This window comes from Pinus tabuliformis, chromosome 9 (assembly GCF_031772625.1).
Source record: "Pinus tabuliformis cultivar Carrire ecotype Pingquan chromosome 9, CPIR1, whole genome shotgun sequence".
Taxonomy (NCBI): Eukaryota; Viridiplantae; Streptophyta; class Pinopsida; order Pinales; family Pinaceae; genus Pinus; species Pinus tabuliformis.
This window is the reverse complement of record NC_142307.1, coordinates 392,157,104-392,170,931: the sequence shown is the minus strand read 5'-3', so window position 1 is coordinate 392,170,931 and position 13,828 is coordinate 392,157,104. Positions and strand designations below refer to the sequence as shown.

At 32.9% G+C, this 13,828-nt stretch overlaps 1 protein-coding gene across 1 annotated transcript; it reads left to right on the top strand.

Moving 5' to 3' along the window:
- Positions 1 to 248: 248 nt before the first annotated feature.
- On the top strand, positions 249 to 1,151 carry LOC149148790 (uncharacterized). The gene has a single exon (XM_089442275.1). It carries the CDS (start codon positions 249 to 251, stop codon positions 1,149 to 1,151), a length of 903 nt encoding a protein of 300 aa, XP_089298401.1.
- The last annotated feature ends 12,677 nt before the right edge of the window (positions 1,152 to 13,828 follow it).

The window sequence follows — 13,828 nt, the reverse complement described above, 5'->3', positions numbered from 1 at the left end:
CTACAACATAGTAAATTGAATTTAATCAATTTATTATTTTCTATATTCAGGTTTTTGTTATTCATAATGAATTAAGCAAAGTTTTTCAGTAGAAATCAAGCAAGAGAAATTTTTGGCCGACACTTTTGGAATGAACAAGTGTGATTCATCTTTGACCCTGATATTATCAGCATATCATGCAAACAAACCGATCTCTGCCCAATTCGATCTTTCCCCACATTTACTGGAAGGATGGCTGTCAATCGAAAATGATTCACTTCGCATGGCTCAACTTTCATAACAAGATTCTGACCTGGGAGAATTTGAGGAAGCGCGGGTGGATCGGTCCAGGTATATGTCCCCTGTGCAGATCTGATGGGGAAAATAATGACCACCTGTTCATTAGATGCCATCGCTCTCAGCAAATCTGGCAGTTCCTGGAGAAAAGTTATGGATTTAAACTCAAGTCTTATGCTACAATTTTAGATACGCTCCTCTGGTGCAGCGCACAGAAATTAAATTGGCGTAGGTTATTGATTTCCTCCCTGTGGCACATCTGGAAATGGCGAAACTCTGTAATTTTTAACGATTCTAAATTGGACAGCACAGATATCTTTGTTAAAATAGTTGCTTCTTATGAAGCCCTTCCACTGAAAGCCAATTTCCAAAGAAGAGGTGTTCCCTCTGACCAATCTTTCGAAAACTCTCCCTTCCCAAAGGCGTTTTTCGACGGTGCAGAACAGCAAGGCTTATGTGGATGTGGCGTCCTGATCATGGTAGATGAAAGCACTCAGTTCTCCTTTCACTGGAACGGGGGTAGTGGATCTAATAGTAAAGCGGAGGCCATGGCTCTCGCAGGATTATTATACTTTTGCCTCTTCCTTAATCTACAGCATGTTTCGATATATGGGGATTCGAAAGTTATGGTTGACTGCATCTCTGGTAAGATCCATATCACTGCATCTCACTTGAATGGCTGGATCGGCAGGATTAGATACTACTGGGATTCCATGGATGGTAGCTCTATTCACCACATTCGCAGAGACAAAAATTATCTGGCTGATTCTTTGTCTAAAGCAGGGCTACAGGAGACTACTGGTTCTTGTTTTTTGCAGGTCCTTTCTGAGGGAATTAGCTATCATATCCAGGAGTTTAATATGCCGGACTTCTAGTTTCATTTCTCTTTCTCATAACAGGTTTTTCTTGGACGGGTCTATGATCTTTATGTGGATGTCTTTCTTGATTTTTGGATGGGATTCACGATGTTTACTGTACACCATATGCTTTCTGGTTCTCATATGCTTAAGTTATGTTTTTAGTAAAGTATCAGTCATTGCCTCCCTGTTTTTCACTGGTTGCTCCCATGCTTCTCTTAATTGGGAGTACACATGATGTAAATTTTGAACATTATATACCTCATATAAATATAATCAACCACATTGGCTGGTTCGAAACGCGTCGACAAATGATAGATCTTGTGATTTATGCCGAAAAATCTCTCATAAAAACAAGTGTGATTCATCATCAGGCCTAGATGAAGAGGCAGACCATGGTAAAGGCTTAAATAGAGAGCAATGTAAAGAAATAATTTCAAGTAACTGCTATATTTGAATAATAATATTTAAATTATGATATTAATTTAAAATATTATTAAGTAACGGCTATATTAAACTATTAGTTTTTGAAAATTAATATTTAAATAATGATATTGGTTTATTAATTTATTAAAAATATTAATAGGTAAAGGGTATATTAAATGACTAGTTTTTGAAAAATAATATTTAAATTAATTTATTAAAAGCAAATATTACTAGTTTTTGAAAAATAATATTTAAATTAATTTATTAAAACTAAATATTACTAGTTTTTAAAAAATAATATTTAAAATAATTTATTTAAAAAAAAAAATCAAAGTCAAACTCTAAACAAGGAGGGAAGTCAAAAATTATAAAAACGAGTCAAGACCCTAATTGGGATCATTTAATAAATAAAATAATTAATTGAAATAAAATAAACCAAATTAAAAATAATTAATGGAAAAATAAATAAAATAAAACAAAAAATATACACACGTCAAAAGAAATATATATATATATATATATATATATATATATATAGATATAAAGAAAAGTAATCAATAAATAAAATCGGGTCAACAATAAAATATGGGGCCGAGGCCCATTAAACAAATAACAAGATTACTAAAAGGAGTTAAAAACGAATAGGATGATAAAATACATTAAAAAAAAATATGAAGGATTCAAAATATAAACTCTAATGAAGAATAAATCAACAACAAATACTATAAAAGGGACGCCAAAAAAAAACTACGAGGACGGGACAGGGACCCAACTTCTACTAATATTTCATCCCTCATCTCTATCCAAATTATTAGGTCTTTTTTCAATTTCTAGGGCCTCCTCAATTTACGATGATGGAAATGACTAACCCTAACAACGACTTGGGCCTCCTCAATGCAGATGTGATGCTTAGATTTATCTGCATGCTCTGCCAAAGCAGAGGAGCGGGTCCTGCCATGCTTGATGTCAACGGCATGCTCACGAATCTTTTGATTAATCAAGCGACCAATCTCATCAATGTAGGGAGTCCCACAAGAGCATGGGATAGTGTAAACATTATTCATATTCTTGGCCTCCATTGAGCTTTTTATAGATATAAGGGAGCTTCGGATGGTATTTAAAGGCCTAAAGGTTGAAGCCACCTTATGCTTTCTTAGTATCCTCGCAATTTTGTTAGTGATCCCTTGGATAAAAGGAAGATCAACACCAAAAAATCGATCCTTAGTATCTTTCTTAGCACAGGACTTTTTTCAGCTCTAAAGAAAGCCTTAATACATTTGTGTCTACTATACCCCATTATTAAAAAAAACACTTAAAATGTGCTTTCTTTTCATTAAAATAATTATCATCATAAACTCTTAAAACTTTTAAATATTTACATTTATTTATAAATATTACAATATTTTTTTTTACTTAACTGCAAAACATCATTATGTTATTTTATATTGTTTGGTAAAACACCAATACATTCCGTTATATTATATTTTACTAAACTGTAAAACGCCATTACATTATGTTTTACTGGACGGTAAAACACCATTACGTTCTTTTTATATTGTTTGGTAAAACACCAATACATTCCTTTATATTATATGTTATTCTATAAAATTAATGTTAATTTAAGAAACATAATTCGAAAACATGCTCTCCTAATGGCATTATGATAAATATTTAATGTAAACTAAACTTTCATTTAAATATGTAAGGCCAACTATTTCCCATAGAATATTCACTTTGGTTTATGATTGTGTTTCGAGTGACTTGGGACATAGTCCAAATCACTTTACAAAAGTTTATTCCAAACTTAATAGAGAAGAATAAATATAATATTTTTTCGGAAGTTTTGGAATCAATGTAAACTTTCAATTTTGACACAAAAAAAGAGAGATAAAACAGTGCAGATGTAATTAACATTTAAGTATAGAATAAAACCTTTACTTGATTTATCTGGTCTTTATGAGATTTGTTTCCCTAATTCACATTGGAAAAAGGTTAAATAAAATATTAAATAAAATAAAATAAAAGATGGGAGATTAGTAAATTTATGTAGGTTAAATAAAATAAAATAAAAGATGGGAGATTAGTAAATTTATGTAGTATTTATATCATTTTACATAAGGAAAAATGAAATTGTTAGATTTAAGACTTTTGTGATTTATAATGTAGATATTAGTCTTTCAGATTAATCGCATCGTTAGGATTTGGTGACGTTTCAAACCAATCAATGTGGTTTATCCTCGGGACAAGTTGAGAAATCGATCAATCAGAGTGAATAAACAGCAGAGATGTATCATGCCTAGAGTTAGCTGTCAGAGAAATAGTTGTTAATTAGTTGAAAAATAGTCATTAAATAGTTAAATTATTTAATAATTTAGTTAGAAACTAGTTGTTATATATTATTTTATTATTTATTAAAAATTTATTATTAAATAATATCAAGTTCTATATTATCTAGAATAATTAGTTGTTTGTTAGGGTTTGACCAATCTAGTGGTTTCATATTTGGAGGATACTAGCGGTTATGAAATGTATAATTATGAAATCAATTATTTACTAATAGTAATACTATTTGCAAATTAATTATTTATGGTAATATAAATTAATTATTTACCCATAATGTGACATCATGTTGACGCAAACAACCACGTGTCCCTTATCGGAACCAATCAGATCTTGCCACTTGTCCTCATCAGAGCTCCTTCGATGCTGCCTTCTATCCTTATCGGACCCAATCAGATGCCACCATGTGTCTTTCTTAGAAGATAGAGAAACTACCTCGCTCACCTTGGTTTTGCGATGAATTCCTTTATAGTTTCTCTTTTTGCTTCTCCCGACGATTTAACACTAGAGGCTCAAATCCATGATTTGCGGGAGTTTCGATATGCGGGGCCTCTGATCTCCGATATGTCAGGACCTCCAACTGCTGATATTGCAAGTCGTTAATCAACGAAATGCATACGTTGTTGTGCTGCAACTTGGAACCTCCAATCGTTGATTGCGATTCGTCGAGACCTCTGATATGCGATTCATCGGGACCTCTGATTACGATTTGTCGAGACCTATGCACTGAGCCTTGAATCCCCTGATCATCAATATTCCGGGACCTTTGAGCTCTGATATTCCTACCTGCATAAGGCTTGAATCATCCTGAACTTCAACTAACCATATCTCTCGAACCACAAGTCCATTTCTGGACTTCCGCATATTGTTGGAAAGCTCTTCCAGAGAACTTTCCAATGAAAGGACTCTAATTAGCCACTACGCCCATATTCTGCCTCAAAAGATGGCTCCAAAGTCTCTACCTAGATGGAATCACAACCACCAAGGCATGGAGCCCCATCATCAAGATGAGCCTTTTTTGACATCAATGCCAACACTTACACAACCAACCACCTTCATACCATCAAACCTCCAACAAATTTTACCAAGATCTTTGCCACTATCCTAGGCTCTCTTATGATGACTTCAATTGGTTTAGATTGTCTTAAGGATTAAGAGGTTTATTGACTAGTTCCTTCATGCATATTGCTGGAATGTCCTTTTTCCCTTCCTTAGAGGAAACTCTAGTAGATGAATTCCATTTCCCAAAATCAATTTTATCCTCCTCCATCCTTAATGGCTCAATTTTCTTTTTCCCATTCAAATTTTAAGAATTTCATTAAGCAATCCTCCATAAGTTGTCCACAAAGATGACATCAGCACAATAAAACAAAATCTGAACATTGTCTAAAATCTAAGTATACTTCCCTCTTAGATTAGAACACGTCACATTTTTTTAGACATACAATTATTAATCTCTAATTGCATTTTTTTCTATCATTACTAAGTTCTCCAATACTCATAAAGGAAAGGCTATCCATCCTCTTTCCAAGAAATGATGGAAAAAGGTGTAATCCAACAATGGTATCTAAGATTACATGGGGCTTTATTTACAAAAAAAACTTCTCGTTAAGATTTTTTCTTTCCAACTCCAAAACTACATCCTCCACCAATACCAAATTTGGTCTTACTTCCTCATTCTTATACATTTCTTATCTTTTTTTTTTTTTTGGTCCTTAAGTGAGACTTTTAAGAGATTTCTCCTATACTCATGAATTCACCCTTTAATCCTAGTTTTCCCACACGAGTGGATTTATGGCTTAATAATTTGTTCCCACTACCCATTTCCTATTAGAGTATTGGGGATTACCACATATATTCCTCTAACATATTGTTTTTGAAATTCTACACCTTTTTGTATGCAATTTCATTTTTTATTAGACTATTTACCTTCACACTTATGTGTTGAAAGTTGGCCTAAGCTACAATTTCATTTGCATTCAATGTGTTCCCTACCTCTTGACTACCATCCACATTTTTTATAAAAGCTTTTAATCAAGAGTCAATACTTCCATCCTTGATCATTAAGCAAGCTTGTATTTGGCGACAAATCCCCTTGCCCATTATGATATGACCTACTAAGTTTATTTCAATTTAGATTAAGGTAATATGGAAGCTTCTAAACCTTATAGCACCAAGAGAATCCTTCATAGGGCTAGCTTCGAACTCAAGAGATCCAAATTGGTGGATTTATTAGGATTCTTCATTTCAATATGAGGGATAAACTAGATATGAGCTTTCATCAACCCTATCATTTTTCTGAGATGATATTATTTCCTTTAATGTAGTAAAGGTCTTCTTGTGTTCTTATGGATCTGAGGACTATTCCACCAAGCATCACTCCATTACATGTTTCCTCCAAAATCAACCTTTTGGTACTCTTAAATATATGTTGGGCACTAGCACACACGTGTGCGCGTGCACACGCACATATACTTATTCATTAAGTATGAAAGTATTATTGATAATTTTAATGTGCACAAAATCTTTTGGAAATCATTGTAAAAAAAAATGGCTTGCATCTTTATAAGAAACAAGTCAATATGGTCTCGGAAATTATTAATAAAAATATTTGGAATACTTCATTTCACCCTTTAATACTTATGTAACAGTGACAATATTGATACCTTATTCAAATATTGTCTAAATACAAAAAAATTTATTTATTAATATTAATTAGAGACATATTTAATAATTGTGGATATTGGATGGTGCAGTTTAACTGACATTTTTTCCTTTTTCGCTTGAATGTATAATTTTTTGCGAGATCCTGAATTTTAGTTATTTAAGATGTGTGTTTGAATACATAAAAAGGTTTAATGACGTGAAAAACCTTAAGGCATTCAAACCTTGCCAATTATACAACTAAAAGTTATGATTCCATAAAATCCTTTCTGGATTTCAAACAAGATTCACAAAAAAAGACCGAAATAAAACAAAAACTTCTAATATTTAAGCTACATTGATATCTAATGATCCATACAATTTTTTATTTACATTTTTAATGATGAATAATTTAGTTTTAAAATATTTTTATGTCAATTAGCATAACCTAGACCATTCACGATTCCAAAATGCAAAAATACTTTTGACAATTAGATATCCACATGTCATTATTTCTTAATAAAAAATTATTTCCACAACTCAAAAAAATAAAAACTTTATATTTACATTGAGAGACACTATTAGTATGGTAGTGATGTTGTGATGTATACGTAAAAATAAAAATCAAATCAAATCTATAAAATAAAATCAAATAAAAATATTAATGTAATGCATCAAGTATGGTAGAGATGTTGTAATATAATGTTTAATTAAATCAAATTAAGTAAAACTAAAATAATATAAACTATAAAAATAAAATTAAGTAAAGTCTTTCGGTAGAAATCACATAAGGGAATTTTTTGGCCAACGCCTTAACAACTAGAGCTTTAAGAGTTTCTGATGACAACCATCTCAATGAAGAGAAAACACATCTCCTAAGTGTTTTCTTTAATAATGGGTATAGTAGACACCAACGTACTAAGGCTTTCTTCATAGCTGAACAAGGTCCTAGTGCTATGAAAGATACCAAAGATCGATTTTCTAGCATTCATCTTCCTTTTATCTAAGGGACCACTGACAAGATTGCGAGGATCCTAAGGAAGCATAAGGTGGTTTCAACCTTTAGGCCTTTAAATACAATCCAGAGCTCCCTTAGATCTATAAAAGCCCTAGTGGACCCCAAGAATATGAAGGGTGTTTACATTATCCCATGCTCTTGTGGGACTCCCTACACTGGTGAGACTAGTTGCTCGATTAATAAAAGGATTCGTGAGCATGCCATTGACATCAAGCATGACAAGACCTGCTCCTATGCCTTGGTAGAGCATGCAAATAAATCTAAGCATCACATCTGCATTGAGAAGGCTCAAGTCGTTGCTAGGGTTAGTGATTTCCATCATTGTAAATTGAGGGAGGCCCTAGAAATTGAAAAAAGACCCAATAATTTGAATAGAGACGATGATTGGAATATTAGTAGAAGTTGAGTCCTTGTCCTGTCCTCCTAGTTTTTTAGGTTTCTTTTTGGGATTCACTTTGTTTGTTTGTTTATCTATGTAGGTATTGGTGTCCTTTTTATAGTATTTGTTGTTGATTTATTCTTCATTAGAGTTTATTTTCTTGTCCCTTCATGTTTTCTTAAGTATTTTATCATCTTATTCATGTTTAACTCCTTTTAGTATTTTTATTAGTTGTTTAATGGGCCTCAACCCCATATTTTATTGTGACCCTGTTTTATTTATTGATTATTTTTCTTTGAATATATATATATATATATATATATATATATATATAGATAATTATATATATATATATATATATAATTATATATATATATATATATAATTTTAAAGACATTTTTAAATGCTGGAGAAGAGATCACAGAGAACGATGGAAAGCAAGGGTTTTGAACTCGCGTCGAACAAGCGCATCCAGAAGGATCTTTCGAGCTACAGATCCACGCAATGGGGCCAGATCTGGAGGGTCTGCGAGTCGGAGCAAGAGCTGGGAACGTGGGGAATGAAGCAGGGACAGCAGAAACCGTTATGGAGTCAGACTGCGGGGATTCATCTCTGGCATGCAACCTCTCCCATGCTGTATGATCCCTCAAGATATAACAGACTTGCTCTTGACAACATACAGCAAGTTTTCATAGCGGATCCAGGCAAGAACTATTTCCGCGCGTTACCTCAAAGAATCCAGGACGAGTTTTCTGTCAATAGGCACGATTTCAGGCGGATTCAAAAAAATGGAACGGCCCAGAACGTGGATGGTTTGGGTTCAGTGGTTTTTCCATCTGTTTTGATCGCTGCAAGGGGAATGCATGTTCCAGATCTGCCCCCCATCTCAACGGATTGGCTCAAACAGAATAGATCTGGGCCGGATCTATCGGATCTGACCAATCCTCGAAGACAGTTAGATCTCAGTAAGGCAGGTTTGCGCTTACAATCGTTGGCAAGGCCCTACCCTCGCAGACCTAGCCGGGATCTTCATGATACGAACAGAGGTCATGCTTTTTGTTTTGACAGAGGGTTCGCAATCTACGTCAGGCAAATGAGAGATAGACCCAACAGGAGACCCGATCCGGGAAACGACTCAGCATGTAGGGCCAAACATTTGCAAAGAACTGGATCGGGTATTACATCCACGGCAGATTACCGTCTGCTCAGATCTGCTATCAAATCACTAGATCAGGCACCCAGAAGAACAGGGAGCCATAAAAAAACTCAGATCTGTGGACATGCAACCGTCATACAGCGACCTCAACAAGGCTCGGACCCCAGAGAAGCGGATTTCACACAACTCTTTCTAAAAGCACCGGAAGGAAGAAGTTACTGCTTGAGATTATGGAAGGGCAGCAGTATCCTAGAGCTTCGGAACAGAATACAAACCCTTCTTGGCATCCCAAAACAAGGGCAAAATTTGATCTACAATGGGCGCAGTCTACAGGACCACTACACCCTACAAGAATACAATATAACCACAGATTCAAAAATCATCATAAACCTCCGTCTGAGAGGAGGAAGCGCTGGATCCAGTTCAAAAAATACAGGCTCCTTCAGGGACGCGGTGAAAGGGAAAGGGGAAAACATTCAAACAAAACCAGGTCCAGCACCAGAGCTACCAGGTCCCTACATTGTGGAACAAACACTAGAATCTCCAATGATCCAAATAACTCTGCCAGAGGTAACTGATCTACACACTGATCTAGCCACACGTGCTGTTATATGTAGATTCAATGGCTTCTGGCCAAAATCAGATGCACTGCATCACTGGATCTTCACAACATGGTCACCTGACTGTGAAGTTCACCTATGCTCAAAGGGTTTCTTCATAGTTATTTTTACAACAGAACAAGAACGTGACAATATTATCAACCAGGGGCCTTGGTTCTGGGGCAAGGCTGGCCTCTTCACCACCCCCTGGTTCCCGGAATTTGATGCAAATACAATGAAAGTAACAACAGTTCCTGTTTGGGTAACGCTACACAACCTCCCTCTCCACTTCTGGCACTACAAAGTTTTATCAGCCATTGGAAATTCTTTGGGGAAATTCCTCAAAATAGATGGAGAAAGAGTAAACCAAGGATTATTCACCTATGCTAGAATCTGCGTAGAAGTGGATCTCAGTCTGGGGCTACCGGATCACGTTACATTGAACTATAATAATACACAGAGGATACAATCGCTTGACTATGAAAACACAGCGTTCAGGTGCCTAAGATGCATGCAAACATGACATCTCCAAAACACCTGCCCACTGGGAAAGAAGGACCCCAAAGAGAACAAGAAACAACAGAAAAAGCCGAAAGGATGGCAGCACACCGATTGGAGGGAAAAAGAGGACATGCAGACAGAACCTACAGGGAAACAAACAAAACCTGATACACCAATGGAACAGGAATATACACAGGAAGGAAATGCCCCAGACACACAATTGGGGCCTGACAAAATGAAACAGCAACAAGACATACAGTTGGAAACAGGTGGCATCAAACGAACCCATGGATCTGAAGGCTCGGAATCCGACAAGGAACAACCAATAACTACAACAGAAAATCAGCTGGCTATCACTGCACTAAACTCTGATGGCTGGCGAAGGGTGGAGAAGAAGAAGGGCAGGAAAGCATAGACCTGCTGACATTCTTTTTTTGTTTTTTTTCTTATCATTTTGTAATCTCTGTTTTCACTTGCGAATACAGGAACAAGTCATCTGCATATGCTAAAGCATCTACAAAATGTAATTTTTTCATATTATGAATAAAATTACGACTTTTTCTACGGGAAAAAAAAAAAAAAAAAAAAAAAAAAATATATATATATATATATATATATATATATATATATATATATATTGACTTGTGTATATTTTTGTTTTATTTATTTATTTTCTATTATTTATTTTATTTATTAAATGATCTTGTCTCGGGTCTTGACTCCTTTTTATAATTTTTGACTTCTCTTTTTGTTTCGAGTTTGACTTTGATTTTTATTTTTATTTTTTTAATATTTGATTTAATAAATTAATTTAAATATTATTTTTCAAAAACTAGCCATTTAATATAGTCGTTATTCATTAATATTTGTTTTTAGTAAATTAATAAACTAATATCATAATTTAATTTCAAAAACTAACTGTTTAATATAGTCATTACTTAATAATATTTGTTTTTAATATATTAGTAAATTAATATCATAATTTAAATATTATTGTTCAAATATAGTTGTTACTTGAAATTTTAGTCTCTACATTGCTCTATATTGAAGCCTCTAGTCCTGATGATGAACCACACTTGTTGGTTTGAAACACCTTGGCCAAAAATTTCTTTTACGTGATTTCTACCGAAAGACTTTACTTAGTTTATTATGAATCACACTTGTTGGTTTGAAACGGGTCGGCCACAAATTTCTCTTATGTGATTTCTACCAAAAGACTCTGCTTAATTTGTGATTTCTACCGAAAGACTTTGCTTAATTTATTATGATTAAAGAAGCCTGAATACAAAAAAATAAAATTAAATAAAAAGATTAAATAAAATTAAATAAAAAGATTAATGTAATGCCTCTACTATGACAACGATGTTGTAATGTAATGTAATGTTTAATATTTTGACTAAGTTAAATACATAAAAATAAAATAAAATAAAATTTTAAAATATAAAATTAGATAAAAAGATTAATATAATGTAAACATTTTAAGTCAGTCAAAATAAAAAAATAAAAAAACCCATGATAATAAAAATAAAAATGGTTCATGGTATTTACCCATGGAATTGAGAACCTATGGTATTCATGTGGAATGTCCCTTATTTAAAGGGAAAGATCCAGAATAAAATAAATCTAAATCGGTTATTTTCGATCCTTTGTAGGAATTTACAGAGTAAGTTCCTTAGATAGAACACTAAAGGACACCGCTCACAAACAGATCACAGATCAATACACTAGTATTCTTGACGTGGTTGAAACCCTCAAAGAGGGAAACAGTCAATAGCCTGAGCCAACAGGGCCACTTCAGACAATTTATTAATAAAAGAATGAAAATTTACATAAGCTTCTCTCATGAACGGTCACCTTACAATGACCCTCCATGCTCCTTAAATAGAGATCATGGACCAATCGGGTGTTAAGCCACGGATCAAGTGTCGATAATACCAAGGTGAGAATGAACTATCAAATCACTTCATGTCTAGAACATATCGTGACCATCGGATTATAAGTTACAAAAATACATAGTAAAGAAACACACTTTACTTAACTCTATACTAGACTAAGTTATATTTAACTATTTCTTATTTATCAAAATATCTTAACATCTTTTTTAATCATAATAATATTCTCTCATAAATTATAATATTAAAAAAAATAATTATAATATAAAAAAACGTATACCACTCAAAAAGAACAAGGAGAATATGAAGTGAAGGCTTTATACTTAACTTGCCGTAAGTCTACAATAATAGGATATAATACATCACGTGATGCTATGATTAATACAAATAAAAAAACACTTTATCATCTTCGTGTAACCTGTACCCCTAATCACGCCACATGTTTTAGGATTGTCAAAAGTTTAGAAATGAGTAACAGATAGAGTCGTACACTTCAATGTTCAACATTCATATCAATTTACCACCACCCACACACCAACGCAATAATTATTGAAAGCCATATTTTTTATTAATTTCAATTATGAAAAACATCATGAGATATGAAACACTATATTAAAAAAAATAAAAATTAAAGCAAATACTAACGATTTCCAACCTTGTTTAAAATCTCCATAGTCCAATAATAATTGATAAATTTTTGATTATTTTTTTTACAATTTCATTAGTTTAGATTTTTTTTTTTTACAATTTCATTAGTTTAGATTTTTAAAATAATTTTTAAAGAATTTTTAAAATTTTCATATATATATATGGTTGAGAGTATGTTTTTTAAGAAGTTACAAATTTAAAATGGGTAGAGTATACATGCTTTTGTAGATTTAGTAGTAAAATTGTAGGGTGGAGGTGGGAGTATGTTTTTTAAGAAGTTACAAATTTAAAATGGGTAGAGTATACATGCTTTTGTAGATTTAGTAGTAAAATTGTAGGGTGGAGGTGGATCCCTTGTCTCATAACAAGGGGGTCTCATACACTAATTTGGTGTCTAGCTTATTTGTGACCTTAAAACTGGATAATAATAATAATAATAATAATAATAATAATTTAATAATATATTTAAAAATAACAATACGAAATAAAATTAGCTTTAAATTTGGTTAATAATTTTCCTCATAAATATAGATAGTACATGTCACCAATTTGGTGTCTGACTTGGCTGTAACCTTAAAATTGGATAATAATAATAATAGTAATAATTTAATAATAATATATTAAAAAAACAATACAAAATAAAAATAGCTTTAAATTTGGTTAATAATTTCCCTCATAAATATGGATAGTACATGTAATTGCTCATGTTTTTTTTTTGGGTAATGTTTGACAAAATAAAATTAGCTTTACATTTGGTTAATAATTTTCCTCATAAATATGGATAGTACACACAATTGCTCATGTTTTTTTTTATTTTTTTTGTAATATCCGTTTATGATTTCTATTGATATTCAAAATAAAGCATAATTACCACTGATGATGTTTGAAGCACTATGTAGACCTTGTCCACACGATCGAAATCCGCTGACATCATAAACCCAAAAAACTACTGACATACTAGCAAAAGAAGCTTCCCTATCATGACCATATATACATGAGGAGTGATCAATCAAACAACAAAATCATAGATGCTTACAATTATTGCTATACACAATTAAATCATAGAATTACCATTGATCATGTTTGGAGCACT

Bases quoted from the DNA above. Each gene is read 5' to 3' on its own strand.
- LOC149148790 (XM_089442275.1), top strand. From the start codon at position 249: ATGATTCACTTCGCATGGCTCAACTTTCATAACAAGATTCTGACCTGG.